The 27,889-nt window shown below is 44.4% G+C and overlaps 1 protein-coding gene across 1 annotated transcript in view; it reads right to left on the bottom strand.

Moving 5' to 3' along the window:
- The window catches only part of Gpr139 (G protein-coupled receptor 139), a 44,804-nt gene extending 32,298 nt beyond the window's left edge, over positions 1–12,506 (bottom strand). Inside the window, exon 1 of the mRNA XM_008843867.1 lies at positions 12,318–12,506. Within this exon, the coding sequence (XP_008842089.1) occupies positions 12,318–12,420 (103 nt within the window). The 5' untranslated portion in view covers positions 12,421–12,506. The remainder of the gene's footprint in view (positions 1–12,317) is intronic.
- Positions 12,507–27,889: the final 15,383 nt, after the last annotated feature.

Genomic DNA, 27,889 nt, shown 5'->3' with positions numbered 1-27,889 from the left:
CTCAGATCAGTTTACTTGCATTTTGTAAAGGCCTGGCTTCCTGTCGCTTTGCTTGCATACCCCACCCCATCAATCATATCATTCAAGATTGTCTGGCCTTCTTTCTGTCCTGATTCATGTACCTCAGTCCCCTCCTGACCCAGAGCTTCCTCCCTCTGTCCTCTACTCCCCTTTCCCCCCTTCCCTTTCTCTTCCTCTCCCTTCCCTCCCCTTCCCCTCTTCCCTCTCCTCCCGTATTCTCTTCCCTTCCTGGTCCTTCCCATTCCAATTGTTCTTCCAGAGAGGAGCTTTCCTTGTCCTCTAGGTCTGGTTCCCCAGTGAGAAACCCTCATAGTACCATGACATTTGTGTAGCTGAATCTTTGCATTTGTTTGAATCTTCCATAGTCCGTGTGTGTGTGTGTGTGTGTGTGTGTGTGTGTGTGTGTGTGTACACTCACTCGCTTGGTATGTAAATGCCACACAGCTGGGAGTTGTTTCTTTTGTCTTGCCATGAGGCTAACATAGTGACCATTACCTGGCAATCCTGAGCACCTAGATGGATGATGGGCAGATGGAAAAATGAGCCAGCGAAACAGGTGGAGCACACAGTGGTGCTGTCTGACTTGTTCCCCCTTACCATGGGACAAAATGAAAGCACACCCTTGGGGTAAAAAGTCCCTAGCTGCCTCCTCCTCCTCCTCCTCCTCTTCCTCCTCCTCCTCCTCCCCCAACTGATCCCAGGTTCTCTGCAATAGCAGCAAGTGTTCTTAACCACTGAGCCATCTCTCTAGTCCCAGGGTTTTCTTAACAGTTTTTTTCTTTTCTCTTTTGAGGCAGGATCTCATATAGCCCAGACTGACCTTGAACTCACTATATAGCTGAGGCTGGCCTTGAACTAGTGATCCTTCTCCTCCTTCTTTTTGAGACAGGGTCTCCCTATAGCCCCAGCTGACCTGGAACTCACTATGTAGACTAGGCTGGCCTCATTCTCACAGAGATCTACATTCCTCTGCCTCTTGAGTGCTGGGATTAAAGGTGTACACCACCACTCATGGCCCTTAGCTGCTTTGTAATGTATTTCAATTTATTATAACTTTTAAAAAATTTTAATTTATTGTTTCTATTTTATGTGTATGAGTGTATTGCCTGCATGTATGTAAGCCTCGTTGTTCTGCTTCTAGATTATAGAAAGCAAAGGTCCTTGGTCACCCACACAGAGAAGTGCCCTCTCCTTAATCCCATGGGGATCTAAAGCAGCCACTTCCTCCCAGTGCCCCAGCTCCACCTTCCTTACATTCCTTGGGGTGTGCAGGTGTTGGTGGGGAGTGGGTAGAAATTCTTCAGCTGCTACAACCAAAGCACATTGGATGTGTTCTCAGGAAGCCTTGGGGTCAAGACTCAGCTTTGCCCCTAATTAGCTATGTATCCTTGGGGAGCTGGCTTGGACTTTTAGCTTCAGGTTTTTCATGAAGAGTATTGCATTTGGTGAAGGGTCCTGAGTTTAGTTATGGTTCCGCTGCAATGGACTGAATGTTTGTGTCCTCCCTACATTCACATGTTGACTTTTTTTTTTTTTTTTTTTTTGGTGTTTTTGAGACAGGGTCTCCCTGTAGCCCCAGCTTGCCTGGAACTCACTATGTATATCAGGCTGGCCCACAGAGATCTCCCTGCCCCTGCCTCCCAAGTGCTGGGATTAAAGGTGTGTACCACCATGCCCGGTACATGTTGACATCTTAACCCAATGGGATGACATTAGGAGGCAGGACTCTTGAGACGATTGTGGGAAAGTCATAAGGAAGTCATGAAGGTGGTCCTCCTGTGCATGGGATTGTTGCTTTATAAAGGGATCTCAGGCAGCCCTTTGCCTCTTTCTGCCACGGAAAGATTCAACCAGAAGCTGGCAGTCTGCAACACAGAAGGAGCCCTCAGCACCACAGCCAGAGCATGCTGGCTCCCTGTCTTTGAACTTCTAGCCTTCAGAATTGTGAGAAACAAAATTTTGTTGTTCATGAACCACCAAAATACAGTGTTTTGTTATAGCAACTCAAGCTGCTAAGATACAAATTTTCACATTTTTTGTTGCATTTAAAAATCTGTCAAAAGTATTTGGGAGCTTGTATCTAGTCCTTGAAAGATTTTAGAGATACCTCTTCAGAAGGGGGAATGAAATGAATATATACTAAAATAAGATGAGGGGAGGGAAGGAGGGAGTGAGGGAGGGAGGGAGAGAGAGAGAAAGGAAGAAAGAGTACACGAAGTTGTCAGAAAAAAAGTGATGGGGAACCATGGGAGGAGTTGGAGGGGAGACAGTGGGCATGGATTTGATCAAAACACCTTATATGCAGGCATGAAATTCTCAATAAATTATTTATTTAAATTAAAAAAAGAAAAAAAATCTGTTTCACCTATACTAGTATTTACATTTTGTTTAAAAATGACTTTTCCCCTTTAAATTTATGCCATTTTGGAAGAGAGAGAGAGAGAGAGAGAGAGAGAGAGAGAGAGAGAGAGAGATTACTCTGTAGTCTAGGCTGGCTTCAAATTCAAGACCATCTGCTTGCCTTAGCTTTCTAAGTTCTGGGATTACAGGAGTAAGTCTCCATACCCAGCTCTTAAATTTCTACTTTATGTAACAATGCTGTTCAGTATAAATGTAATATGAGCCATATATGCAGTTAAGTTTTTAGTAGCTACATTAAAAAAATAAAGAGGAACAAGTTTAACACTATTTTAAATACATACAGCCAATGTATGCAATTCATATGAGTTACTGAAATATTTAATTTTCTGTGCTAAATCTTCAAATCAGGTTGCACTTCACAGTTTCTGAACATCTTCCTATGTATGTTAAAATTTTACTTGACCTCTATTTAGAAGTCATAAAACATAGGGTGAAAGAATGGATTCATATACCTAATCTGTTCAGCGATAGTTTTCTAACAACTGGATTATCATATTTTACTTGCAAATTAATTGAAATGAAGTGAAAAATTCAGTGTCTCACTTGCAGTAGTCCAATGTCAAGTGCTCCATAGCCTTATGTGGCTGATTTTACTGTATTGGATGCCACAGACACATAAGATCACAGATCACAAACCAGCTTCCTTGCTGTAGATAGGAGGCAGCCTAAAACAAATACAGGGCTAGGGGTACAGCTCAGTGGTCTGGCACTTGCCTAGTGCATGTAAGGCCCTGGGTTGACCTCCAGCACGGGGAAACAATATAGTGACAATATAAGAGGGACATTAAATTCAAGTCAGCTGCTGCTGCCAGCCAAGGTGCTGAGCGTTCGGCCTGCTCTGTGTCTGTTAAAACAGGAGATTTAGCACATACTGAGAAGGTGTTAAAGACACACTGTGCCCAAGCTGAGACTTTCCTGTGATGGAATCAGGAGGTTTAAGGAAAAGGATGAATACTGTACCCTCTAAAACCATCCCAGTTACCAAGCAAACAAACCCTCCAAAGTCAGGTGTTGCACTGAGCCCCAGACCTCCGTCCATGCCTTCTTATTGCTAGACTTGTACTTGGAGACCATTAGAAGGTGACTTTGAGAAAAACAATGAGTCAGGAGACTAAGTTCTGCTTAAGGCTCTGTCATTCCCTTTCAGAAAGGTCTCAGATTCCTCATTTTGTAATATGGGGGTATTTGGACTCATCAAAGAAAACAAGACAAACACAAATCCAAATCCCAACAACCCACTAGGTAGGCACTGGCAGGCGCTACACCTTGTGCTAGCCCTGGCTGATCTCACCTCCCCATTCTGTAAGATCTGTGAGAAAGGCTTTGTACCCACAAAAGATTGTAGACTGAGAGCCGTGGGGCTCAAGAAAGTGAAACCACTTGGCAGACTCCTACTAATGGGAAGCTACAGGGCTGTATTTGAATCCAGGTTGGGGTCTCAGGCTCACATCCTAATCCTCCGCCCTGGCAGGTTCTAAGGACTAGTCTGTTTCCCAAAAAAGGTAGGTCTTGTTGGGCATGATGGTGAGTGCCATTAGTCCCAGCACTTGGGAGGCAGAGGCAGGCAGATCTCTGTGAGTTCAAGGCCAGCGTGGTCTACATACTAACTTCCAGGTGAGTTGGGGCTACAGGGAGACCCTGTCTCAAAAAGATGAGAGAGGGAGAGAGAGAGAGAGAGAGAGAAGAAAGGTAGGTCTGTGTTTAAGACCTTGTCAACATGCTCTCTGTGGCATTTCTTAGAGTTTATTCTTCCACTCTGTGCCAAATCCCTGGCTGGCATTGGCATGCTTTTCTTCCTTGGCCACATATTTCTCTGACTCTTGAGTTATTCTTCCTTCCCTCATCTAGATTCAGTTTTCTTGTTCCCCACTGTGAACCTCACTGATGTTTCTTTATGCTGATTGCAGCTTTCCCATCCCAAAGTTGTAAGCCTACAGGTTACTGTGCCATAGCAAGCCTGCAGATAGACGTGTTTCATTTGGCTTGGGAAGCCCGGGCTCACAGAATCGTTTAAAAACTTTTGAATTAGTTGCCAGTGCTGATACATTGGTTATTGCATATGAAAATCTGGATTTCTAGGTTTTGGAGCAATTTGACAATGTTGAACTGCTGGCAAGAAAGTTGAGTGGAGGAGGACTTTGTGGCTCCCCGCTTCTCTCCCTCCCTCCCTTGTGGTCACCTCCACTTAAGCAACGCTTGTCAGCTGTTGTGTGTTCTTCTTTTTTCTTGTAATAAAGCTGGGCAGACCTGGTACACAGTATTGCTCTGTCATTCCTATCTGTGTGAATTTGGACAGGTGGTTCAAAGTCTCCACCTGAAAAATGAGTAACAAATATATTATGCCCCCAAAGACTCAAAGAAGAATGAAATAAGTTCACAAATGAGAAGTGCCTTGAAGAAGCCTTAGCACATAGTAAGTGTTATGGTACTTATGTCTGTCATAGAGGGAAAATGGGAGCAGTTAAGAGTTATGCTTTCAGGAAAAACAGCAGGGAAGCACAATTCTTTGGATAGTGAAACACTTCTTTTTTAATATTTTATTTAATTTTTTATTTTATGTATATTAGTGCATTACCTGCATATATGTAAGAGCATCCATGTCATGCAATGCCCGCAGAGGTCAGGAAAGGGCATCAGATCCCCTGGAACTGGAGCTATTTGTTAGCTGCCATGTGGGTGCTGGGAACTGAATCGGGTCCTCTGCAAGAGCAGCCAGTGCTCTTAATGGCTGAGCCATTCCTCCAGCTCCATGAAACCTACTTAAAATTGGATCACTTTGTTCACAGATATTATCTGACTGCCACTTGTGGTACTTGAATTCAAGACACCTACCTCAGCATTTCATGAAAGCCCTCAATGGCCGGGCTTTGCCATATCTTTCAGATGCAGGGATGTTTGCTGGTGGAACCCTTTCTTTTTCTGATTGTGGACACTGCTGCCAGGCCAACCTAGCTGGTGATACTTGCTCAAGTTTGCTGACTTCAGCTGAAGGCCACTGCATGTTCTGATATGATACTATTTCTGAAAGTTATACTAAATTTCAGATAAGTATTTTAGGAGGGCCAATTGCCTAGGCTTATGATGGAAGTAATTGCTTAATTCCTGGGCTCATTCTTGCTTGGCTTTCCAGGACACCATTTCATCTCTACTGTGAGCACAGCTGTGGACTTATAGAAAAGGGCCATGTGTAAAGTGGCCTGTGGTTACAGGCCATGGACGTGGCTTGAACATGTGCACAGATTAGACAATGAAATGATGCCAGTTATTATTTACGGAGCTCCTGCTGTGTGTGTGAGACTGTGAGAGGCCTTAGTGTATTCTATTTCTAATCATCACAGTGAAAATGTAAGGCTCAGAAGGTTAATAATATTATTAAACTCTTCTATGTGAGAGCAAACATACACCAAGAATGGAGCGAAGCGTTTTTACAAGTCCATTTACTCTTCAAAATAGCCAGATGAGGTAGGTACTATTAGTATCTATTTCATGACTCAGAGAAGGTGAGAAATTTGCCCAAGGTAACATTATCAAGTAGAGGAGCCAGGATTCAAACTCAGAGTATGATGTTAGAAACTACTGACCTTGAATGCCCACCATTGCAGATGAAAGGCAGGGCTCAGAGAGGTGAAGTGTTATACCTGAGGTCACAGCAAATGAGGATAACATATAGGATGGAAATCCATGTCCAGTTAAAACGCAATGTATTTTACATTCAACCTTTAAAGCAGAACTGAAGATCATTGCAGAGACTCTAAAGGGTAAGGCCTACAAAGTAATTGTTCTAGACCCCAGCCCAAGGCAAGCCCAGGTAGCCTCCAGTAGAATCACTCATCAGTTTATGTTTGTAGTCGATCTGCAGGCTGTATCTCCAGCCACAGCTCAGGCAGAGCTTGGTTTTCTTGTGGCTTTGATGGGCCAATCAAAAATGATTTCTCAAGGTCAGACAATGAGTTGTTGCTAGAGCAAGCCTAGAATACAGGACTTGTGATGTAGTGTTCTTTGCCTGGCTCATATAAGAAGGGTCCTGTGGGGGCTGGAGAGATGGCTTGGAGGTTAAGAGCACTGGCTACTCTTTCAGAGGACCTGGGTTTGGTTCCCAGCACCCACATGGCAGCTAACAACAGCCCATAACTCTAGTTCCAAGGGTTCTGAGGTCCTCTTCTGACCTCCATGGGCACTGCACAACACAGGTGCACTTATGCAAATGCAGTAAACACACACACACACACACACACACACACACACACACACAAAGAAGGAAGTGTCCTATGGCCAAATATGCCTAAGGATGATGCTGACAGGACATAGCAGTGAGTTAAGTGCATCACGTAGAGGCTCTTTAGAATCAGAGTGCATGCATACTTTGGTGACAGCCAGCTTCCACATGTATTTTGATCCAAGCACACAGTGGAATGCTATGCAGCTATAAAAAGGAATGGTAAAGCTTCATACACATTGCTGTGGATGATTAATTGATTAAGTAAAAAAGAAATGTGTATAAAGTGCTCATTTGGGGCAGAGTTATAAAATGGAAAGTTGAAAATCTCAGCCCACATTTGCTTACATTCCACTATGACGTTCTGAAGGGGCACATAAGGAATGAAGACTGCAGTAACAGTGGTTACCTGTGGGCAATGGATTTGAGGATTGGTGAAAGGAGAAAGGCATGGAAGAGGGTCTTTTCGGTGTGTGGCATTTCTTAATTTTAGGATTTCAAGCCGTATATGAATGTCATTACCTGTTTCACGGGGAGACAAAGCTGCTGTTCTTCAGCTCCAGAAAACTGGTGCCTCTTGTGACTGTGTACTCAACGTAAATTCTGCTTTTACAGGGGAGTTGGAAATCATTTGAATTTATTTTCCCAATTTTAAATTTTAATTATTCATTGCTAGTATAACAGTAGGTGTTTACCTATTAATCACATGTTCTGCAAATATTACAGAAGCCACTTAACTCTTAGGAGTTTTTTGTGGAGTCTTTTTAATTTTCTATGAAGGTTATTCTAACATCTATGAATAGAAACAACTTAATTTATTCTCTTCTGTATAGCTTTTCTTTCTTTTTCCTGCTTTATTACATTGGCTGGAACGTCCAGTACAATGTTGAATGAGAGTGAGGAGAGCAGCTGTTCATGCCTTGTTCCAGACCACGGGGGAAACATTCAGTCTTCCACAAGCAAATGCAATGAAGTGCCAGGTTATTTATGGATGCTCTTTTTCGGGTTAAAGAAATTCACTTTAGGTTTCTTGTTTAATGAGTTTTCGTGTGAAAGGATGGAACTATTGTCAAGTGCCTTTTCTTCATCTACTAAGAAGGGATTTTTAAATTTGATAACATGACTGTCAAATGTTGACACAGTTTGGCATTCCTATGTAAACCCAAGTTGGTCTAGATGTATTGTCCTTCTTAGATATTATTGGGTTAACTTTATTATGTTCTTAAGGATTTTTGTGTCTATGTTCGAGAGGCTTATCGGTCTATGGTTTTGTTTTCTTATAATGTCTTTATCTACTTTTGATATTAGAGTAAAGCTGGTGTCGTCTAACAAGTTGGGGATTCCTCCAAGTTTCAAATGATAAAAAGTAACTTGTAGAGTGTTTATTGTGCCAGATGTGTTCCAGGCTTAATTCAATCTTTGCCACAATCCTACAATATATGAACTATTATTAACATTGTCTACATTTTACAAATGGGGAAACTGAGGCATCAAGCAATTAATATCACTTTCCCACACAACCAGGACTCAGAACCCCAGAGGCTGAGCTCCCAAGTTTCCACTTTTAACCTGTTCACTATAGCTTCTCAGGTCAAAACTGTTTATGGATCAAAGAAAGCATATCCATCTGCAGCATTCAGTCCAGTCACTGGATTACTAGTTTTCTGCCTCTGGATAATAATCATGGAAACTGCTGTGTGCCAGGTTTCCTTAAAGTTAAAGTTAGGCTCCCTTCATCTCACCCCAGCCATCAAAGGCAGATCTCATGGCCCTTGATAGACTGCTGTGGAGCCACTCCTTTCTGTAGGGTGGAGTCGAATTTCAAGCTATTATTTCCTCTTTATGTCTGTGGCACTGTTCAGAAAGAAAAAAAGAAAAAAAAAAGCCTTTCAAATCTGTTTGATTTTTTTTTGTCTCTTCTTTATCAGGTAAGCTCACCTATCATCTCCCTTGCTGTCTTCCCTCAGGCATCCAGGTTCAAGTTCATCCTTTCTTCCCTCATTGCGTTTCCTTCTGCACTGACTTGTGCCCACTAGGCCAATCAGCACTAGCTCTGCTGACTTAGCTTCTGAGCCTTAAGAAAAGAGAACCCTCTTATTTATTTAAAAAGGAGTGGGAAAGGAAAGAGATGGCCTTTTGGTAGGGCTAGGGCATCAATACTCTCTGCTAACCCCATAGCATGACGGGCCAAGTTTAGTTAAAACATCTCCCTGGTGGGAATTAAGGAAGTGTGATACAATAGAAAGGGCAGGTGCATTCGTAGGCTGGTTTGACTCTGTGACTGGATATTCTTAGAATCTTAGTTTACTCAGCCATAAAATGGGTTCAGATGCATGCACAGGTCATAGGGGTATGTAATGGAGATGAGGTTCTGGTGCACAGGTGAAAAAGATATAGTGTGCAGAAGGCACTGAGTAAAAAGTGCTTTTCTTGAACCAGGCACTATGCTGAACATTTTAAGGGACTGGGTTTTGTTATGTTGCCCAGGCTGGCTTTGAACTCCTTGGCTCAACCAATCTTCCTGCCTCAGTATTCTGAGTAGCTGGGATCACAGGCATGACTTGAGCTATTTTATATCGATTATCTTAATTACTAGATGCTATCAGGTGGGTGATTATGCACCATTCCTAACCCATTTCACTGATGGGATAAACTATAGAACTGGGTGGTTGAGAATTCCTTTTGGAATTTTTAGGATCTATGGTAGATATGTTGTGTTAGACCACACGAGACAATTCCTTGAAGTAGAGGGTTAGATCATGGGGCTTTTCTCAAGTTCTTTCTCTCAACTTAGAAGCTGTATGTGGCCAGAGACATTAGCCACTTTTCTCTAATGACTGGCTCCTCCTTGGCAAACACCCAGGCACTCCCCATCCATTCCCCCATTTCCACCCACACCTCTAACAACACCAAGGGGATTTGAAAAACTTTGGGTGAGTTCACTGCTGGGAACAGTGATTCAATTAAAATCTCAGCTTTCAACAATAGTAGCAAAGCCTGTGGTCCGTTATTTCACACCCCACATAGCTACGTCTCTCCTTCAGTGGTAGGATAATGAGGGTTTGCTAATTGCTGGTGGCTGCCAGGTAGGGAGGGCAACACTATGGGGAACATGCAAGGCTAACATGTCATGCTAAGTGCTCTCCTCTGAACACCTGCTGGTCTCTGTGCTGGCCCCTAGTGGGGTTGAGTAGCCCCTTCTCCTCACAACCCCACTGGTGCTGTGACGGCTACAGCTGCAGTCACACACTGTCAGTCAATGCATGTAACAGGCACCGAGCTGCATGCTTAACTTACTCTCTCATCTCCATCAATTCAGTCACTTGTCACTGTCACCCCAGGAGGGGCCACTCTCATAATGTCCACTTTACAGATATGGAAACTGAGGCACAGAGCTACTACTATATCACCTGACCCTGGAAGAGTCTGGATTAATTCCCAGCCTGTACTCTTATTTGCTAGGATACACATGCCTCCCTGTATGGCTTTAAAAGAATAATGAGGATTTTGTCTTTGAACCAACCTTCTAGACTGTCCACAAAACTGCTTTCAGCCCTTTATTTTGGAGAAGTCTGCTCTCCCTCTTCATTCTTCTCTAGAAAGCTCTGTTTTGCATCCAGCTGCTGTCTCTAACATCACAAGCTTCCATTTGTGTATCTGTGAGCTCCCTGAACCCAGTGACTGCCTCTAAGGATCCTTTGGAGCCCTTTGGCACATCCTTACTATTTGCACATAGTAGGTGGTTAAAACCACTAGTTAAGTGTTTCAATACATCCACATTATCCAAATTCAAATCCCAGCCCTTCTCTCTCTTAAACCCCCAATCCCTGGGCTAAACCTGTTCCAAGCACAGTACCTGGCATACAGTTGGTACCAAAGCTGTGGGTCAGAGACACTAACTGTCCAGGGGGGAGTTAGGTTGAGAAGGCTCAAGGCACTTTGACATCCTCACTGATGTCATTGTCATCTGAATACTCTGTTTTCCTCATGCCCTGCTTTCGGCTGTTGGAGGTCATTTTCTTCCTGCCTTTAGGTCTCTGCCCTTTAAAATTTGCAGAGAAAATGAGAGAGAGAGAGAGAGAGAGAGAGAGAGAGAGAGAGAGAGAACTAGAAGCAGTTGAGACAGAGGGGTTGAGGCGGGGTTGGATACATTCTGATGAGGGGGCACTGAGGGAGGAAGAGGCTCTGGCTTATCTCCGCTTCAGCAAGCATCACCTATAACCAACATTCTTAAAATCTCATTTGTCCAAAGAGAGCTCCAGGGACAGGCTCTGGAGGGCAGGAGGGGGAGGTGAAGCCTAGATGGAAATCAATCTCAGTTCCAGGTAATTACAGGACAGTACTACCTGGCAGGGTGCATAGAGATGGAGCCTCTTTTCTAAGAGAGGGATGAGTTAGGAAGAAAAGTCTCCTGCTTAGGGGGACAGAGGACCCCATGTTAGGAAACTTGTATTTTCTTGTGCTGGCCAAATTTGGGAAGGGGGATTGAGGCAAACCATTTTTCCAGGAACCCTAGATGTGCTAAGTGTTTGGGAGAAGCGGTAACGGGTGTGCCTGTGGGAGGGGGCTGTGGGGGGGGCGTTGCCTCAGCTCTTGAAAGGCTGAATTGCAACTTCGCAGGATCCCGGGATGCTCCTTATCAGAGCAGAGATGACCAGGAGCGGATGCTAAGATTCTAGCTTGGACAAGGATTTTTCCCCTTTCTATTTCTCTCTCTCTCTCTCTCTCTCTCTCTCTCTCTCTCTCTCTCTCCCAAGTGACTCTGGGAATGATCTTGCCGTAGACTGTGTAGAAGAAGGGGTCATCCAAAGACCCCCAAACTGAAGCCTCAGGGAAAATCTGTTCTTTTTGGGCTCCGTTGCTCTCCCCAAGCACTCTTCCTCCCCCAACACCTCAGCTCTCTTCAGGAATTCAGTACAAGTCCGAGCCACACTTTCCAGAGGACATTAAGATGTTGGACCAGCCAGGCATCTGCAACGATGCCCCGCTGAAGGAGAGCGAGAGTAGACCTGGAGGCAAAGCCAGGGGGGCAGACATGACCTCAAGGATACTGCGACCCACTGAGGGGCAGTCCCGGCAGCCTGCGCGCATCTCTGCACCCTTGCCACAGCCAGCAGAGACCTAGAGTCACCCTTTGATACTTCTTAGCCATAACTCGCTCAGGGCAAGGGTGCATCCCAGAGCCCCTGCTCCTGAATGACTAGCATCAGGGCCTCTCACTTCATGCTGGATTAGGTGGAGATGCTCAGAGGGGATGGGTGGCAGGGGTGGTCTCAGTTGCGGTGACAGTGTGGGACAAAGGCACTAGTGCAGCCTTCTCTAAGCTTTCAGTCCAGCAACTATGGTTAAGCCACACGCAGCCCTCCATGGACCCCTCATCGACACGACCCCCCGCCCCCTGAAACACAAACACACATGCACATTGGAATACATGCACACTCACAATGCCCATCGCCCCCCTCTCTCCCCACTGTCCCCTCCAAGCCACGGAACTTCTTTTACGGGTCTAGAAATCCGCACTCGCATCAGGGTTTAAACTTTTTTCGAAAGGGGTTCCGGGGCACGTCCTTACAAAGTAGCTGAGATCCTGGGGGTTCTGGATAGGGTTGTTCCGCAACTTGGAGCTCCTGGATTCCTCCCCTTCCCCCAAGTCCCTCACCTGGTAAGCCAAGGCACAGCAAGAGGCTGTAGTAGACCACCGGCACGAAGCCCAAGCCGCAGGCCGAGCTGTTGGCGGCGAGGTGGGCATGCGTGTGCTCCATGAGCGCGCCCCTCGCTCAGCTCCTCTCCGCGCCCAGCCTGCCAGCCCAGCTCCCCTAGCCCGCTCGGAGGAGGCAGCGGCAGTGGCTGGTGCAGGAGCGCCTCTCACCGCAGGACTTGCCTCCACCCTTGGCAGTGGTCCGCTTGACTGGCGCCGCACCTGTCCGCCTGGATGGGCCGCTCAGCTCTCAGACAGGGTGCGGGGGGCGCGGGAGGGGCTCGCAGAGTGTGCACCTCCCTCCAAGCTCAGCTCCCGCCTCAGAGCCGGGGGCTGGGACGCCGCTCCCTGCAGCCAATAAGCAGCTGCTCTCTGATGGTGTGTGTGTTGGTCCAATCATTTCCAGTTGTGGGGGAGGGGAGAGTTCTACTGTGTGTGTGTGTGTGTGTGTGTGTGTGTGTGTGTGTGTGTGTGTGTGTGCTGGGGGTGGGGAATCAGATGGGATACTCTAGTGGAGGGGGGGTCCCAGCTGCCTTTCCCCGGCTCCAGTTTCAGTGGGGAAAGGGTGGGGTTAGACCTGGGAACCCCAAGGAAGACCAGGATGGAGAATAGACTACCCTGGGTTTCCAGCCCTGGTGGGAGGGGCGTGGTGTGGATAAGACCTACTTCTCCCCGCAGTGGCTCCCTTACTCTTCCAGCACGTCCTCAGTTTGCCTTTCTGACTCTCCTCCCATCACCTCTCTCCTCTCTCAGCAATGCCTAGAGTCCATATAGAGGCTTATATATCTAGGGTGTGGGGGATGGGGTCGTGGCTCTGGAGCCCGAAGATACTAAAAGGTTTTCGGCTTTTCGGGACCAGGAGAGCTAGGCTTGCTGGGACTGGAAGGAAGGATGCCTGCATCTCTGTGCATGTGCCACCAGGCTGGTGAGGTTGTCCCTGAACTGAGTGCTCTTGGAGGGGATGTAGGCTGGCTAAGAGAAACCGTCCACGTGCAGCCCTTCAGTCTGAGATAAAGATGTTGTAGCCAGGGAGACACACACTCACCCACACGCACAGAAAGGCGCACAATACCCAGCCACGCAGGTGCCCTGGCCTCTCACACTTAGCTAGACGGGTCCAAACTGGCAGACATCCTCATCATTATGCACGAGGGCACAGCAGGCTCAGGCGGAGCTTCGAACATACACACAAATACACGTGGGGGGTTGGGGGTGGTCTACGGTGCCTGAAGGTTGTGTGAAGGAGAATTTGGGCAGAGTGGGTGGGGTCCACGCAGTGGAGGGGCGACCCTTTTTCAGCCTAAGCAGATGGAGAGTCCTAAGAGCTGCACTTGTCAGGGGTACCCCAGAATGGTGAAGGGAGAGATATATGCCCAGGAGAGAGAGAGAGAGAGAGAGAGAGAGAGAGAGAGAGAGAGAGAGAGAGTTAAAGACACGGCAGAAACACAGAGCAAGCATTTCCAGGAGGAAGCTGTAGCAGATTTCGAGGAGGGGCATGTGGCAGGCTCTGAGAAGCCAGAGACCCTCTTCCCGCCCCTCCCCCCATAGACTCCTCCCCTGAACATCTGTTCCTAGAGAGAAAGAGCTGGCTGGGCTTTTCCCAGCCTCTTGTAGGTCTTTGAGATGAAGGAGATCCCTGGATCTCATGCCCAGCTAAGGGCAAGTATCTGGTCCTCATCTTTGTTAGGGGCTCCCCCAGGTAGGTAGTGGAGGAGGGGCAGATTGGAAAACTCCAAAGCCTTGGACAGATCTGCTGAATCCCAGTAGGTCTGTGTGGACAGACAAATACCTAGGCCCCAAAGGGACAGATTATTACACAGTCATGTGGGTACACTGAAGCTCAGTCTGATGATATTTCAAGCTCCATTAGATATTAAAATTTTATTGTGACCTCTCTTTACTGTTTAACTTTTTGTTTCATTTTGATTTTTTGATAGATACACATCATTGTGTATAGTTCCAAAGTGCAATGTGTTGCTTTGATTCATGTACACAGTGTGTAATGATCAAATCAGGGTAATTAGCATATCTATCACCTTAAGCATGTATCATTTCTTTGTGGTAAGTACACTCAAAATCCTCTCATATTTATTTATTTATTATTTAAAATATTTTATTTATTTTTAGTGTATGAGTGTTGCTTGCATGTATATAAGTGCACCTGTGTTGTGCAATGACTGTGGAGGTCAGAAGAGGGTGTCAGATACCCTGGAACTGGAGTTATAGACAGTTGTTAGCCATAATGTGGGTGCTGGGATTTGAACCCAGGTCCTCTGCAAGAGCAACCAGTGCTCTTAACTGCTGAGTCATCTCTGCAGCCCCTCAAAATCCTCTCTTGAGCCTGGACATAGAGTTGGTAAAGTGCTTGCCTAGTAAACATGAGGCTCTGGGTTCTGTTCCCAGCAGGCGGTGGAACCTTACACAGTGGTGCACATCTATAGTCTCAGCACTTGGGAGGTGGGAACAGGAGGATCAGAAATCCAAAGGCTGCATAAAATCCTCTCATAGTCATTTTGAATATGACTATCTCCCATAACAAAACCAAACAACAAAACCAAACCCCATTGTGTTGCTAAACAAAGAAGTTCCTAACTGCTGCAAAAGCTCAATGAATAATTGCTGTGAAACCTGTAGACTGAATTTGTCTGCAAGTGGTTGGACTGGGGTGGGAGGCTGGGGGTAGGAAGGAGTATCATTGGCTTGGCAAAGCTTCTAGTCTCTTCAGAGATCTCCCCATGTGGTGAATTATGGCTAAGGCTCTAGGGCTTTTGCACTGGATGTTTTCTCTATCTGGAATGTTCTTGTTTCAGGATGCTACATGGCCTGCTGCCTCACCTAGTATCTCTGAGCATAGATCTGTCTCTCATTGACAATCCTGCTTAAACTTGAAACCTCTATTCCTCTTCCTGTTACACTCTCTGTCAGCTTAGCACCATCATCACGCCATATGCAATTTGGTGTGTCTTGCTTCTTGTCTGTTTCCCTCTTGGAAGCCTTTTGTCTGTAGGGTTCTGGTTGCACCCCCAGCTTCTCACAGTGTCTGCACGTTGCAGACTCAGAACATAAGGGGAAGAATGAAAGCCAAAGTGCCCAGTGGCCAAAGCTGCAGGGCATAAATGAGGTGAGTTTACCGTCTTTGCACCATAGAAGATCAGTTCTGGGATTGGGGACACAGGCTCAGATTTAGCATGCAATGATCATACTTGACCACTTTTAAGATGATTCAAATTCTGAGGCCCCTAGTTCATGAATGGACACAAGAGGCTGGAGACAGGCATCCACTGACTTTTTGATCAGCTCTTTATGTGTGCTGGTCACAACTGGATACATCATTTGTAGGACCCATTGCTAAAGAAAATGTGAGATTCCATATGCAAAAATTATTATTTAAATATGCCACAGCAGAATTTTAAACCAAGTCTGGAGTCCTTCCTGGTGTGAGGTCCTGGGTGATCACACAGGTGACATATACACAGGAATCTGATCCTGCTAAGGGTGCTTCTGCATCACATAAGAGTTCTCATGTATGGACAGTTTATTAAGAGGTATGTATTCGATAACTCAGTCTCAAAATGATTGTGGAAGGAAAGTACAGTGGTTAGTCCCCTTTCTCAGGTGAGAAAATGGAGGCACAGAGCAGTTCAATAATTTGATGGAGACCTTCTGGCTTGGAGTTGGTCCAAGGCATTCTGGTACCCGAGTCTCTGCTGAAGCCATTGAGGACCTCAGGTTGGTGCAAGGACAGGTACAAGTCAGGGAACTGATAGTCTCTCTCTCTCTCTCTCTCTCTCTCTCTCTCTCTCTCTCCCCCTTGTCTTCCATTGAATTCCTAGCACAGTGCCAGACACATGTCCAGAAATAAACCCCCAATGAATCTATAAATGAATATAATAGAAATATAGGCAGGATTCTGTACTAAAATGCCAGAAAGCCTGGGTGGAATGGTCACGTGTGAGGCAGAAATCGTCCTTATTCTTTCGCTCTCATCAAGAACCACGCTATCTCTCATATTCCCAGAAACCCTTGGCCTTCTTGGTCTAGATTTCATTCTTTTGCCTTTTGAGCAGTCTGAAGAATAATTCTTTAAGAAACAGCAACACAAACAAAAGTTGCAACTAACACATCACTTACACTTGGGAATGCCACAGGGAGTGGAGGGGACGTAGCAAAGTAGAACTGTGTATGCTGGGCACTGTAATGAGCTCTGAGCATTCAGATGTTTTTTGGAAAAAGTTTGGAAGGCCTTTGTTTTGCATGATCTTCAAGTTGAACACAAAAGATAGTCATGAATTAGCACACGCACAAAGACACAGTTGCATACACAACCTTGGTAAGTGCTATGAAGAAAAAGTTAAATGAGGCTGTATTTTTGGAGTTGTTATGTGTTCAGGCAATCAGGGAGGGCTTTTCTGAGGAAGTGATATTTAAGAAGATATGTGGAGGGCAAGTAAGCATCAGTTGGGTGAAGAGATGTGTGATTAGGGGATGAGGGGCAGAGCAGAGGGTGTGAGAGTGAAGAAGACTCAGGGGAACCAGAGGACTGGTCTTTGGGGGATACAAGGAGCTGGATGCTGATGGTGAGTGGGTAAGGACTGGTCAGCTGTGATGAGTAGCTAGATTTTTATTGCTGTTTTTAAGCAGGAAAAGGGATTGCATTATTAGGGTTCCCTTTTTAAAGGAACTTTAAATTCTGTTGGGGAGGTAGAGAATTGACAGAAGAGAGGCAAGAATGGGGAGATGAAAGAGGGAGGGGTAGAAAAAGAGCCGGAGAGGAGGAGGAGGAAGAAGAGGAAGAGGAGGAGGAAGAGGAAGAGGGGGAGGAAGAGGGGGAGGAGAAGAAGGAGGACAAGGAGGAGGAAGAGGAAGAGGGGAGAGAGAGAGAGAGAGAAAGAGAGAGAGAGAGAGAGAAAGAGAGAGATTATGACTGAGATGGCTCTAGGTAGAGGCTGGTGAGATGGGCTTGGAGGAGCACATTAGGTCGACCCAACTGACCCAGCCTGACCTCTCATCTCTCATCACAGTGTAACTTGTTCTCTGGCTTCTCCTCACTTTTTAAGATGCCTCTTAAGGCCCAACCAATTCCTGAGACCTTCCCTGACCTGCATGTTCCCTCGATCCCTGACACAGACACCCCCTCCTCTATAGCATCTCTTACCATATCATGTGACCACCTGAAGTTGTCCGTCATTTGCCCTTCAGGATTCTGATCGCCCCTGGTAAGATGCTTCATTTCTAACACTTCTATACAGTCTGATTGCAGTGTGCAAGGTGACTGTCAGACATGTGTTTGAAACCCAGCTCAGCTCCCTCATAACTGTGTGTTCCTCAGGACCCTTTTGATGAGAATTGCTAGAGAAGTGCTCTAACTAGTTCAATTTTATAAAAGACATACACTGATACTCATCACTGAAAAGTTCAGAAGTTTGCCTGTTGGGAACCTGGTGGATCTAGGCACAAAATGGTCTTGCCTCCTTCCATCAATGGACCCTGCTTTCACTGCTCCCTTAGCAGGTTCTTATGCCCTAATGAAACAGCAGCAGCCTGGATCTAGTCTGCCAGCTCAACAACCTAAGTTAAAGGAGAAATTCAGCAAAAGTCCTGGGGATAGATTTGCTGCTCCAGCCTGTGATAGTGCTAGCACACTATGTGCTAGCTCAGCTCAAATCATCATTTTCAATTGAATTTCTATAGCCATGTGCTAGCTCAGCTCAAATCATAATTTTCAATTGATTTCATTTTGTTTCTATAGTCAACAAAAGTGGACTGACTGGTCAGGGCTGGCTCATGCGTCAAACAATGAAACTAAGAAAGGGGATCAATTCTTCACAAACCATATGGAATGCGATAAAAAGTGGATCATTTATGCAAAGGAAAATGGGAATTCCATAATGGAGGCATGGCATAGATGTTGAGGGGGCAAAACCAACACATGGCTGCCAGCTGAATTTGGCCACAGGGATGCCAGTCTTCCAGTATTCTGTTAAATCTGCTTTGTATGCTTTATTTGAAAATACTTTAAATAGACATTATTTAGGTAAGTTTTAAGTCATAGTAAAGTTGAGCAGAAGGTATAGACAGTTCCCACACTTCGCTTCCTCCCTCATTATCATCATCATCATCATTGGGATATATTTGTGCATCAGTAAACTGTATTACTATAACAAAATACCTGAAATGACTAACTTACAAACAGGAAAGGTTGATTTTATCTCATGGTACTGGAGATTTTGGTCCCAGTTGCCTAGGCTTCTTATGAGAGCAGTGTATCATGGTGGGAGGATGTGGCAGAGCAAACTACCTCTCTCATAAGTGAGGAGAGAGAGAGAGAGAGAGAGAGAGAGAGAGAGAGAGAGAGAGAAAACATTACCCAGGGACCAAGCCTTTAACACATACAGTCACAATAATTTGTTACAGGTGATGCATTTGCATTGATGCATCACTACCACCTAAGTCCATAGTGTTTATCCTGGTGTCATACATTCTTTGGGTTTGGACAAATGTACAGTTGTATGAACCCACCATTACAGGATCCCCTGGCCTAGGTCTGAACATCCTCTGTGCCCCACTATTCATCCCTTCCCCAATCCCTCTGTGCTTTATTTTTTTATGTAAAAGTGATCTTCTGGGAGTTGGGGAAATGGCTCAGTTTGGTTAAAGTGCTTGTTGTGTGAGCACGCGGTGGACTCCAGTTCCCAGTGAGAGATCTTGTCTCAAAAAACAAGGCATCTGAGGAGGAACAACAAGTGAAGTTTTCCTCTGGCCCCCACTCATACCTTCACACATGTGTGACCTCCCCCCACAAACACACCTACGTGTACACAAATGCACTGAGATATCTTCTGTATGAAAAAATAAACCAGTAATGCTCTCAATCTGTAGTTTATGCTCAAGCTCTGGGTTAGAGTGTACTAAAGTCTGCTGTCCATTTCAAACTGATCAAAACAATGAAAAGTATTGGTGAGCAGACAGAACACTATAAAAGGGAAAGCAAGGAGCTGCCAGTGGAAGAATCCAGGCCCTGAATGGCCATGCTTTCATGGTAAAGATCTGCAGCTTTTATGTGTGCTTGAAAATTCTTATAATAAAATGCAGAAAAAAATATGTTGCATAATATGTCTTGGTCAAGTGTGTTATTACAAGCAATTGAAACTAACATCTCCTTTTGGTGTTGCGATTCTTTAGAAATTCAACCTTTGGAGTTGTTGCAAAGACAATTCCTTCCCTGCTATTAGGCTGTCAAAATAGTACTGATAGTTTCCCCTGATGCTCCTGGTTCTCCACTGACCTTGGCCTGCTCTGCCAGAGCTTTTACCAGTTTGTCTTTGTCTGCAGGCTCTTGTTTGCTTTCCAATAAGAACGGTAGCATTGCGCTTTGCTGTTTGTTTGACTCCGCATGTGAGGCTTGCTGTGGAGGGTGTCTCGGGAGCTGCCGGAGATCTATTCCAGCAGTCCTTGTAACAATCATTCTTTGTGGCACGTCAATTCTCAGAGACTTTGGATTGAGCCTTTTGTTGTCTGTCACTGATCTCTTGGAGTGCTGAGGGGCGGCTACTGAGCACAATGGGAATGTGTCTAAAATCGCATGCTTCTTGGCTTCCAAGAGCCCAGAAGGGGGAAAGGTAAGTCCAGGTTGCACCTGGGAATTTCATGGGAACATAAAGAACAATTCTGAATGAAGTGAGGAAAATGAAGTCATTGCCTGAGAGGAAGGGGAAGGCAAAGGCTAAGGGTACGCACGTGTGTACATACATGTATGTATGCACAGATAGTATGTGAAGATACATGTGTGTAAGTACATGTATTCATACATACACATGATTATACATGTTCATGTGTATGTGTGCAAAGGTTTATGAGTGTGTATGTATGCACATTCAATATTTATGAATGTGTGTATGTATGCATGTGTATGTGTATAAATTTGTATGACTGCATAATGCATGAATATATGCATGTGTATAAGTTCAAATGTGAATGCATGCATGATGTATGTATATATGCACACATGTGCATTTATGTATGAGCATGTGTTCGTGTGTATCCAGGCAAGCATGTATATGTGTGCATGCACATGTGAGCATGCACATGTATTAATGCATATGTTTAAATGTGTGGGTTCATGTATACATGTGTATATGTGCAACTGCAAACATGTGCCTGAGTCTTATGTATATGTATATGTATTTCTGTATATGAATGCATGTGTATATGTTCAATTATATACATGAGTATGTATATGTATGGACACATGCATATGTGTGTCTGAGAATAAATGCATGTGAATCTGGGCAGGCATGTGCATGTGTTGTATGCATGGGTGTGTATATGTATGGACGCGTGTGCACGTATGAGAAAGTATACATATGCACATACAAACATGCAAGTGTGAATGTATATGTGTGGTAGGACATGAAAGGCTGTAATTGTCCCGGATGTTGGTGTTTCTGTAAAGCAGTCTTTTCTCTCCAGTTCAGAGAGATAAGAGACCATGGAGCATCCCTCAAGCCTTACTTGCTCTGGAGACCTTATGCGACAGGAGTAGGTGGGGGAGACGGAGAAAGGAGGGGAAAGGATGGATACAAGAAGGAGAATGGAATAAGAAGAGTGGAGGAAGAAGGGGAGGAGAACGAAAGGAAACAGAAAAGGAAAACAGCAACAACTCACATAGACTATGTCTCCAAATAACCTGTGTCCCATGGGCGGAGGCACAGAGTGAAAAACAGTCCGACTGCCAGCATTTCTACCTGGGAGCAGGACATTGTGATTGTTTAAGCATTTGGCTAATCTTTAGGCAGTAGCTGATCTGCTGTTAGGGGCTGCCTTTTTTTTTTTCCTTTTTATATTTTGAGACAGGGTCTCCCTGTAGCCACAGCTGACCTGGAACTGACTATGTAGCCCAGGCTGGCTTGGATCTCACAGAGCGCTGCCTGCCTCAGAGATCTGCCTGCCTCTGCCTCCCAAGTGCTGGGATTAAGGGTGTGTGCCACCATGCCCAGCCCAGATTATTTTCCTTAAATCCAAATTTTCTTTTGGAGAGTGAGTTCCTCCCCTAAAGTGCTCTTAAAGAGAATAAATTCAGGAACTTGTCATCCTTGAGGGCATTCAGAGGGTCAGGAGAGGGCAGGTTGGTGTCAAACTTGGCCAGTTAGAAATTATCTTCTGGGGCTTAGAACCTTGAATGAGTAAAACAAGCAGAGCAGAGTTTCCTCATCAGAGTGGGGACCACTGCCAGGACTCATTTGCTCTGGGGCTATTGCCATGGCTCTTGCTGTCTCTTTCCAGGTATTTTGCTTCCTGGTCCACTGTGAGCCTCCCATATCTCCTCACTCTCATGTTTGTTACAGTCATGTTCATGATTGCCAAGATGCAGAAACAACCTTAACGTTCACTGTTGGATAAATACACAAAATAAAGACAATATGTCATATACATGCGATGGAATATTATTCAACCTGAACAAAGGAAGTCCTATCATATTCGGGAACATGGATGAACCTGGAGGGTATGCCAAGTGAAATATACCAGGGACAGGTCAGATTCTTTTATAGAATTTCTCTCATGTGAGTTATCTAAGCAAAGTCATAGAAATAGACGTTTAAATAGTAGTTGCAAAGGGCAGGGGGATAGGAAAACAAGTAGCTGTTGTACAATGGGGATAAAGTTTCAGTTAAGCAAGAGGAACAAGCTCTAGAGATCTATTGTGCAGCACTGAGCATATACTCAACAATACTATATTGTATACTAAGATACAGATGGGTAGATACTGTGTGTAAATGTTCTTGCCACAGTCTCCAATGACACATAACACACAACAACAGCAACAACAGCACCAGCAACCTAAAGGGTGCCCGGAGGAGACTCTGAAGAGAGGAAAAAGGCACTTCTCCAAAGTAAGTAAGCTACAAAATCCTTTTTGTATAAGCCACCCACAGCAGGCTTTCAGTGCTAGCAACCCAAGGGTGTGCATTGGTCAGGGAGTTACTCCCATGTTTGCTAGAGTCTTACCTCACACTAATAAAGCTTTACTCTGAAGAAGGAATAATCATATATACACTTATTTTATTCCTTGTTGTTATTCACATGAAGTGACCAGAGCTGATGCCATCAGCTCATTTCATAGATGTGGAAATCCACGGTTCAGAGAAAGCAATCGGGGTGCTCATGGCAACCCAGTGTTTGAGAAATGTGACACCCATTGAGGTAGTCCTATGCAATCTTCCCTACAGGCAAAGGAACTGAGCCTTAAGAAGATGCATGAGCGCATCGCAGGTGATGCACATGGTCAGAGCACAAATCCAACTATTGTTTACTTGTTTGTTTGTTTGTTTGTTTAATGATTGTATGTGTGTACATGTGAAAGCCAGATAACAACTTCTGGAGTTCCTCAAGTGCCACCCCACCCACCTTGTTTTTTGAGACAGTGTCTCCCATTTGCATGGGTCTTGTACATTAGGCTCTGCTGGCTAGTGAGCCCCAAAGATCTGCCTGTCTGTCTCCCAAGCATTGAGATTACAAGTGCACGCCATCACTCCATTTTGTTTATGTTGGTTCTGAGGATCAAATTTGGTTCTTCATGCTTGTACTTTACTGACTGAACCATCTCCCAGTTCTTGCAAGTCTAACTTTTAAAACTGCAGTATCAGTGCCATTTGTTGTATAACTGGGAATGGACTTCTCATTGACATCCTGTCTATGTTCTGTGTGAATCAAAAGTTAACAGACACCATTTCATTTCGATTTGTACTGCATCAGAAGCCAAAGATTCTTACACTCTGTGCCTAACTCCTGGAAAATTCTAGACACTTAAGTTGTCAAACTAGAAGAGAGGTTTGGATATTTGCTCCAATCAGTTAATCATGAAACTATTCCCCAGTCCCTGAGTTTTTTTTTTCTTCCTCTATTACTGCATCACTCCGACTGCCAAAAAGTTCAATTTTCTTTAAGAGCCTCAGAAATAGTCCTAAGAGGGGGCATGGAGTATTAAGAGCGTGAGAGTGAAGGTACTTACCAGAATCCACCCGCAGGGATGAAACATTGAAATATACAGAAAGCATGACTCATCAGTGTGCAGATAAGGCCGTTCTGCCAAGCAGGGAGGATGACAAAGGCAACACAGCTGGAGATGCCAGCAGGTAGGCTATCTCGTGGCTGGGTGGGGGCCAAGCAATGAGCTGTCCTGCTCAGTAAATTCCAGAATGTCCCAAATCCTTGTACACCAGAAGCTTCTCTTTAATACCCCCATCTTCTCAAGGATGCTATTGGGTGGGGTTATGGTATCACTGTGCCTCTCTTCACAGCTGACCCCGTGGGGGCAGAAGAAGAAGAAGTGGGGTTGGAGAGTGCCTTTAGGCTTTGCCCAAGCTTCAGCAGGTGAGGCTTCTGAAGCCAGCAGGTGACTGGGGCCTTAAATGATGCAAAGGAGGAATCTACTGTAGCCATTGGTGTGGCGTGATCTTGAGTGCCTAAGCCCAGTAGACCCAGGCCTAAGAGACATGTGTTAACTCAGCCAGGTCATTTCTTGTGCCTCTGTCACAATTTCCTACTTGAAAATTTAGGACAAAATGGCAGCTACCTCATCAAGTTGCTGTTATGATAAAAGAGATAATTGGTGTAGGACTTGTGCAGGCCGTCACCATTGCTGTGAATTCATATGAGTAACTGATCAACTGTCTGGAAGACTCTGTTTCCTTGTGGTCATCCACCCACTGACTCTTACAAAGTCCTATGCAAGCTCAAACCAGATATAATCCCAGCATAGACGTGGGGAAGTGGGTAAGAAATCCCAACTCAACCCAAGGAACTTTTGGCAATTGATGGCTGCTGGAAGGGGGAAATACAGTATTTTATAGGGATGGGGCTCTTGGTGGACTCAGTGGATGGACCCACACTGAAGGACATTTGGGGACACAAATCAGACTCTATAGGCTATGTTTTTTATATAAGTGAGTACATTAAATTGGACAGGGGGCGGGGGGGGGAGTGAATAGGGTAGGGGATCTAAATACCATCAAACTATATTGTATGAGATTCAATTAAAAAATTATAAAAAAGAGATAACAGCATTTCCTGGGATCTAGCCAGCACAGTACCATGGTGCATGATTTTTGTCACTTGTGCTATCCCTTACATGACACTTCTGTTTATTTATCCTCTATTTAAAAAAATTAACTGTTTAAAATTTATTTTAAAAAATTAAATTCTATCATATATAGGCAAACTAGTCTCTCTTGGTCTATAAAGAACAGAACCATTAAAAAATCATAAGAACAAAAAACTAAGGCCATTAAAATTCTAGCAAGTGCCTTAGCCTGCCAAGGCTGTCAGTGTCACCTGCTCAATCTTTGTTGAAAGGAGGAGTTAGCAAATGGTAGAGGGGCTTTAGAAGAATGTTAACACCCTCCCTAGATTTCCCCTGGATGCAATATGTGATGGGAAGATGAGGAGCTCTCTCAAGGTGTGAGAAGTGATCTCTTCCATGGTGTCTCCAGATGATACTGGGGGTAACATTGTGGTGGTTTCTGTGCCTGGCCCAGTGCTTGACTCATTAGATGGCATCTTTGTGGGGTAACTTTCCTCCTCCTCCTGTCTCCTTTTGTTGCTGCTGTCCAGGCAATGTTGGAGGACCACCCTTGGTAGTAATAGCTCCATTGGTGAATACAGAAGTCCCACTTTTCCTGTAGTTTCAGTGCTCCAGTTACCTATGGTCAACCACTGTCTTAAAGTACTAAATGGAAAATCCCAGAGGGAAACAGTTCACGAGTTATACATTTCATGCTGTTTGGAGTAGCATGGTGAAATCATGTGTCAGCTAGTTCCATTCTGACTGGCATATGAATTGTCTCTTTGTGTATCCAAGTAGTATATACTACCACTGTTAGCAGCCCTCTTGGCTCTCAGAATGACTGTTAGAGTACTATGGTGTTTATATTCAAATAACCTCTGTTTTGTTGAGTAATAGCTCCAAAGATCAAGAGTAGTGATGCTACGGGGGACCAGGGAGTGAGACGTGGAAAGGTGGATTGACTCTAGTACTGTGGCAATGCTGTAGGTCACAAGGGGAAATGCGCAGCACTGATTCAGTGCCACCTGGAACTTCAGGCCCACTGGTGGGTCTTGGAATGTATCCTCAGAAGATAAGGGAGGATTAATGTATGACTTTTTCAAAATCAACTGTCAGGCTGGTTTAGCTTGTAAAAGACAAATGGGAAATTTGTCCGCAGTTTAAAATGCAGATCAAGGTCCGTCTGTGATATGACATTTTATGGTTAAATACGGCATGAGAGGTGGGTAGGTGTTGGAGTAGAAATGGGAAAGAAGCAAAATTTTTGAGGATCTGTTTCAGTTTTGGTTCTTTGTTTATAATTCAGGTTTTCTAAACAGGATGACGTATTGCTTTTGTCTTACAGGTAATGCTACTTGACACCACATATGGAAAGCTTAAGTCCTGAGGCAACCATTCTATTGCAAAAAGAAGCTTCTTTGATGAGGGTTGACAGAAGCCTCAATCTATGGGTATGAAGGTAAGAAGTTAAGGGTTAGTTAATTACTATGGCCATTTAGCAGAAAAATAGTACTAGGGTCTCCTAGAGCCTATGATCTAGCCAGCCACAGATTTTTGGCCCACTTAACAGTACCAAGCATGAGTTCTAGTTAGTGGACGGGGCTTTAAATCCAATCAGAAAGTGGTTGGTTACTCCCATAACATTCATTTCATTTTTGAATCAGTGGGTATATCTTGCCAAGATTGTTGTTATTGCAGTTCACAGGGTTCATAGCTGGGTAAGACTACTGATGACTTTTCTCCCCCAGTAACATGGATATACTCTTCAAGCACTATGAAAGCTAGCCAGTGTGGACAAAGCTTCCATAAGTCCCAGTATGATTTCTCCATGTCCTATGACTCAAATATGTGATATCTTTATCAACAGGAATTAACCATCAACTTCTGGAGGGTAACCAAGAGCAATGACAATAGCCTGTAATTTTTGGGAAGGTGTCATCTATGAGACCCTACTGACCAACAACTATAAAAGAGGTAACCCATTTCTGGCACTGGGGGTTTTATTCAATAGCCTATGGTGTTTAGGGGAGGCATTGCACCCCTATTAATGGGTAACTCCATGTAGACCCCCTTTATAAATGTATATATTTTTGGAACATTCTATAGTAGTAGGTTTCCATATGGCATTTTCAAGGGTCTTTAGTGTGAGTTATCTCCCCCCATACTCACCTTCCTATCCTGTCCTCCCATCTCCTATCCCATTTGACACTTCTTATTCTATTAATCCCTTTCCCCTCTCCATATTACCTACATTCTATCCCCCTTCCCTGTTTTCTGTGGGTACACCAATTTAAACACACATAGCTAAAGATTCAAAGCTAGCATCCACATAAGAGAGAACTTCATTTTTTTTAGTAAATGGCAGTTAATATAGTAACCATAACTTGTCTACATGCAGAGAATAGGAGACTGTGGAGTGCTCAGCTCTAAATGGGATGTTTGTGTCACACCCCTCCCTCCAAGACTCAGAGATCAGCACGGAAGAGGGGGTGGAAAGATTGTAAGGGTCAGAGTGAGTGGACATCTACAGTGAAACACTATTAACTGGACATTAAAGAGCTGTTGCATACAAATACAGTGGTTATGACAGCATGTACAAGACTGCACAAGATCAAGCTAGAAAAAAATCCCAGCATGGATGGGGAAGAGACTCATGAAGTTCCGTCCCTGAGGAGGTATTGACAATTGATGGCTGCTAGAAGAGGGAGAGTCTATTTTCTTCAGGGATGCAGCCCCTAAGAAGCAACCCATGCTCCAGTAGATGGTCCTATACTCACGCACATACAGGTGCGCTAAGAGAACTTAGTGGGTTTTTTAAAAAGAGAGAACATGAAGTTTGGAGGGGAAAGTGGTGGGGCGGTCTGGGAGGAACTGGAGAGGAAAATGGGCATGATTTGATCAAAATATACCATATGCATGAATGAAATTCTCAAACAAAAATTGTAAAAGATTGTAAGAAAGGGTATATATGGGGTTTGAGAGATGGTTCAGCAGTTAAGAACACTGGCTGCTCTTGCAGAAGTCCTGGGTTCAGTTCCCAGCACCTACATGGTGACTGAAAAACATCTTTAACTCCAGTTCCAAAGGATCTAATAATGCCTTCTTCTGGCATCCATGGGCAGTGTATGACACAGGTACACTTACATGCATGCAGGCAAAACACTTGTACATGTTAAATTTTCTTTTTTGCATATTTATTTTCCTCATGTAACCCTAGTATAAAATTTGCTTTAGGACTTTTTTTTAGCAAAACATTTAAAAAAAATTTGCTCTTTTTTTTCCAGCACATTGAAGACACTCTTTTTTTTTTTGAGGAGAAGCATTTCATTACAACAACATTGACATATTCAATAACAATTTTCTGAGCTAAGATGCATCTTTTTTCAAAACTGGCTGTAAATTTTTGGGTTTACAGTTGAATTATTACAGTTATACAATATTGTACTCAGTATAAACCCTATAAGACATAAAA

This window comes from Nannospalax galili, unplaced genomic scaffold (assembly GCF_000622305.1).
Source record: "Nannospalax galili isolate Female #2095 unplaced genomic scaffold, S.galili_v1.0 scaffold381, whole genome shotgun sequence".
Lineage (NCBI taxonomy): Eukaryota > Metazoa > Chordata > Mammalia > Rodentia > Spalacidae > Nannospalax > Nannospalax galili.
The sequence above is the reverse complement of the archived record's forward strand: the minus strand, read 5'-3'. Positions and strand labels throughout refer to the sequence as shown.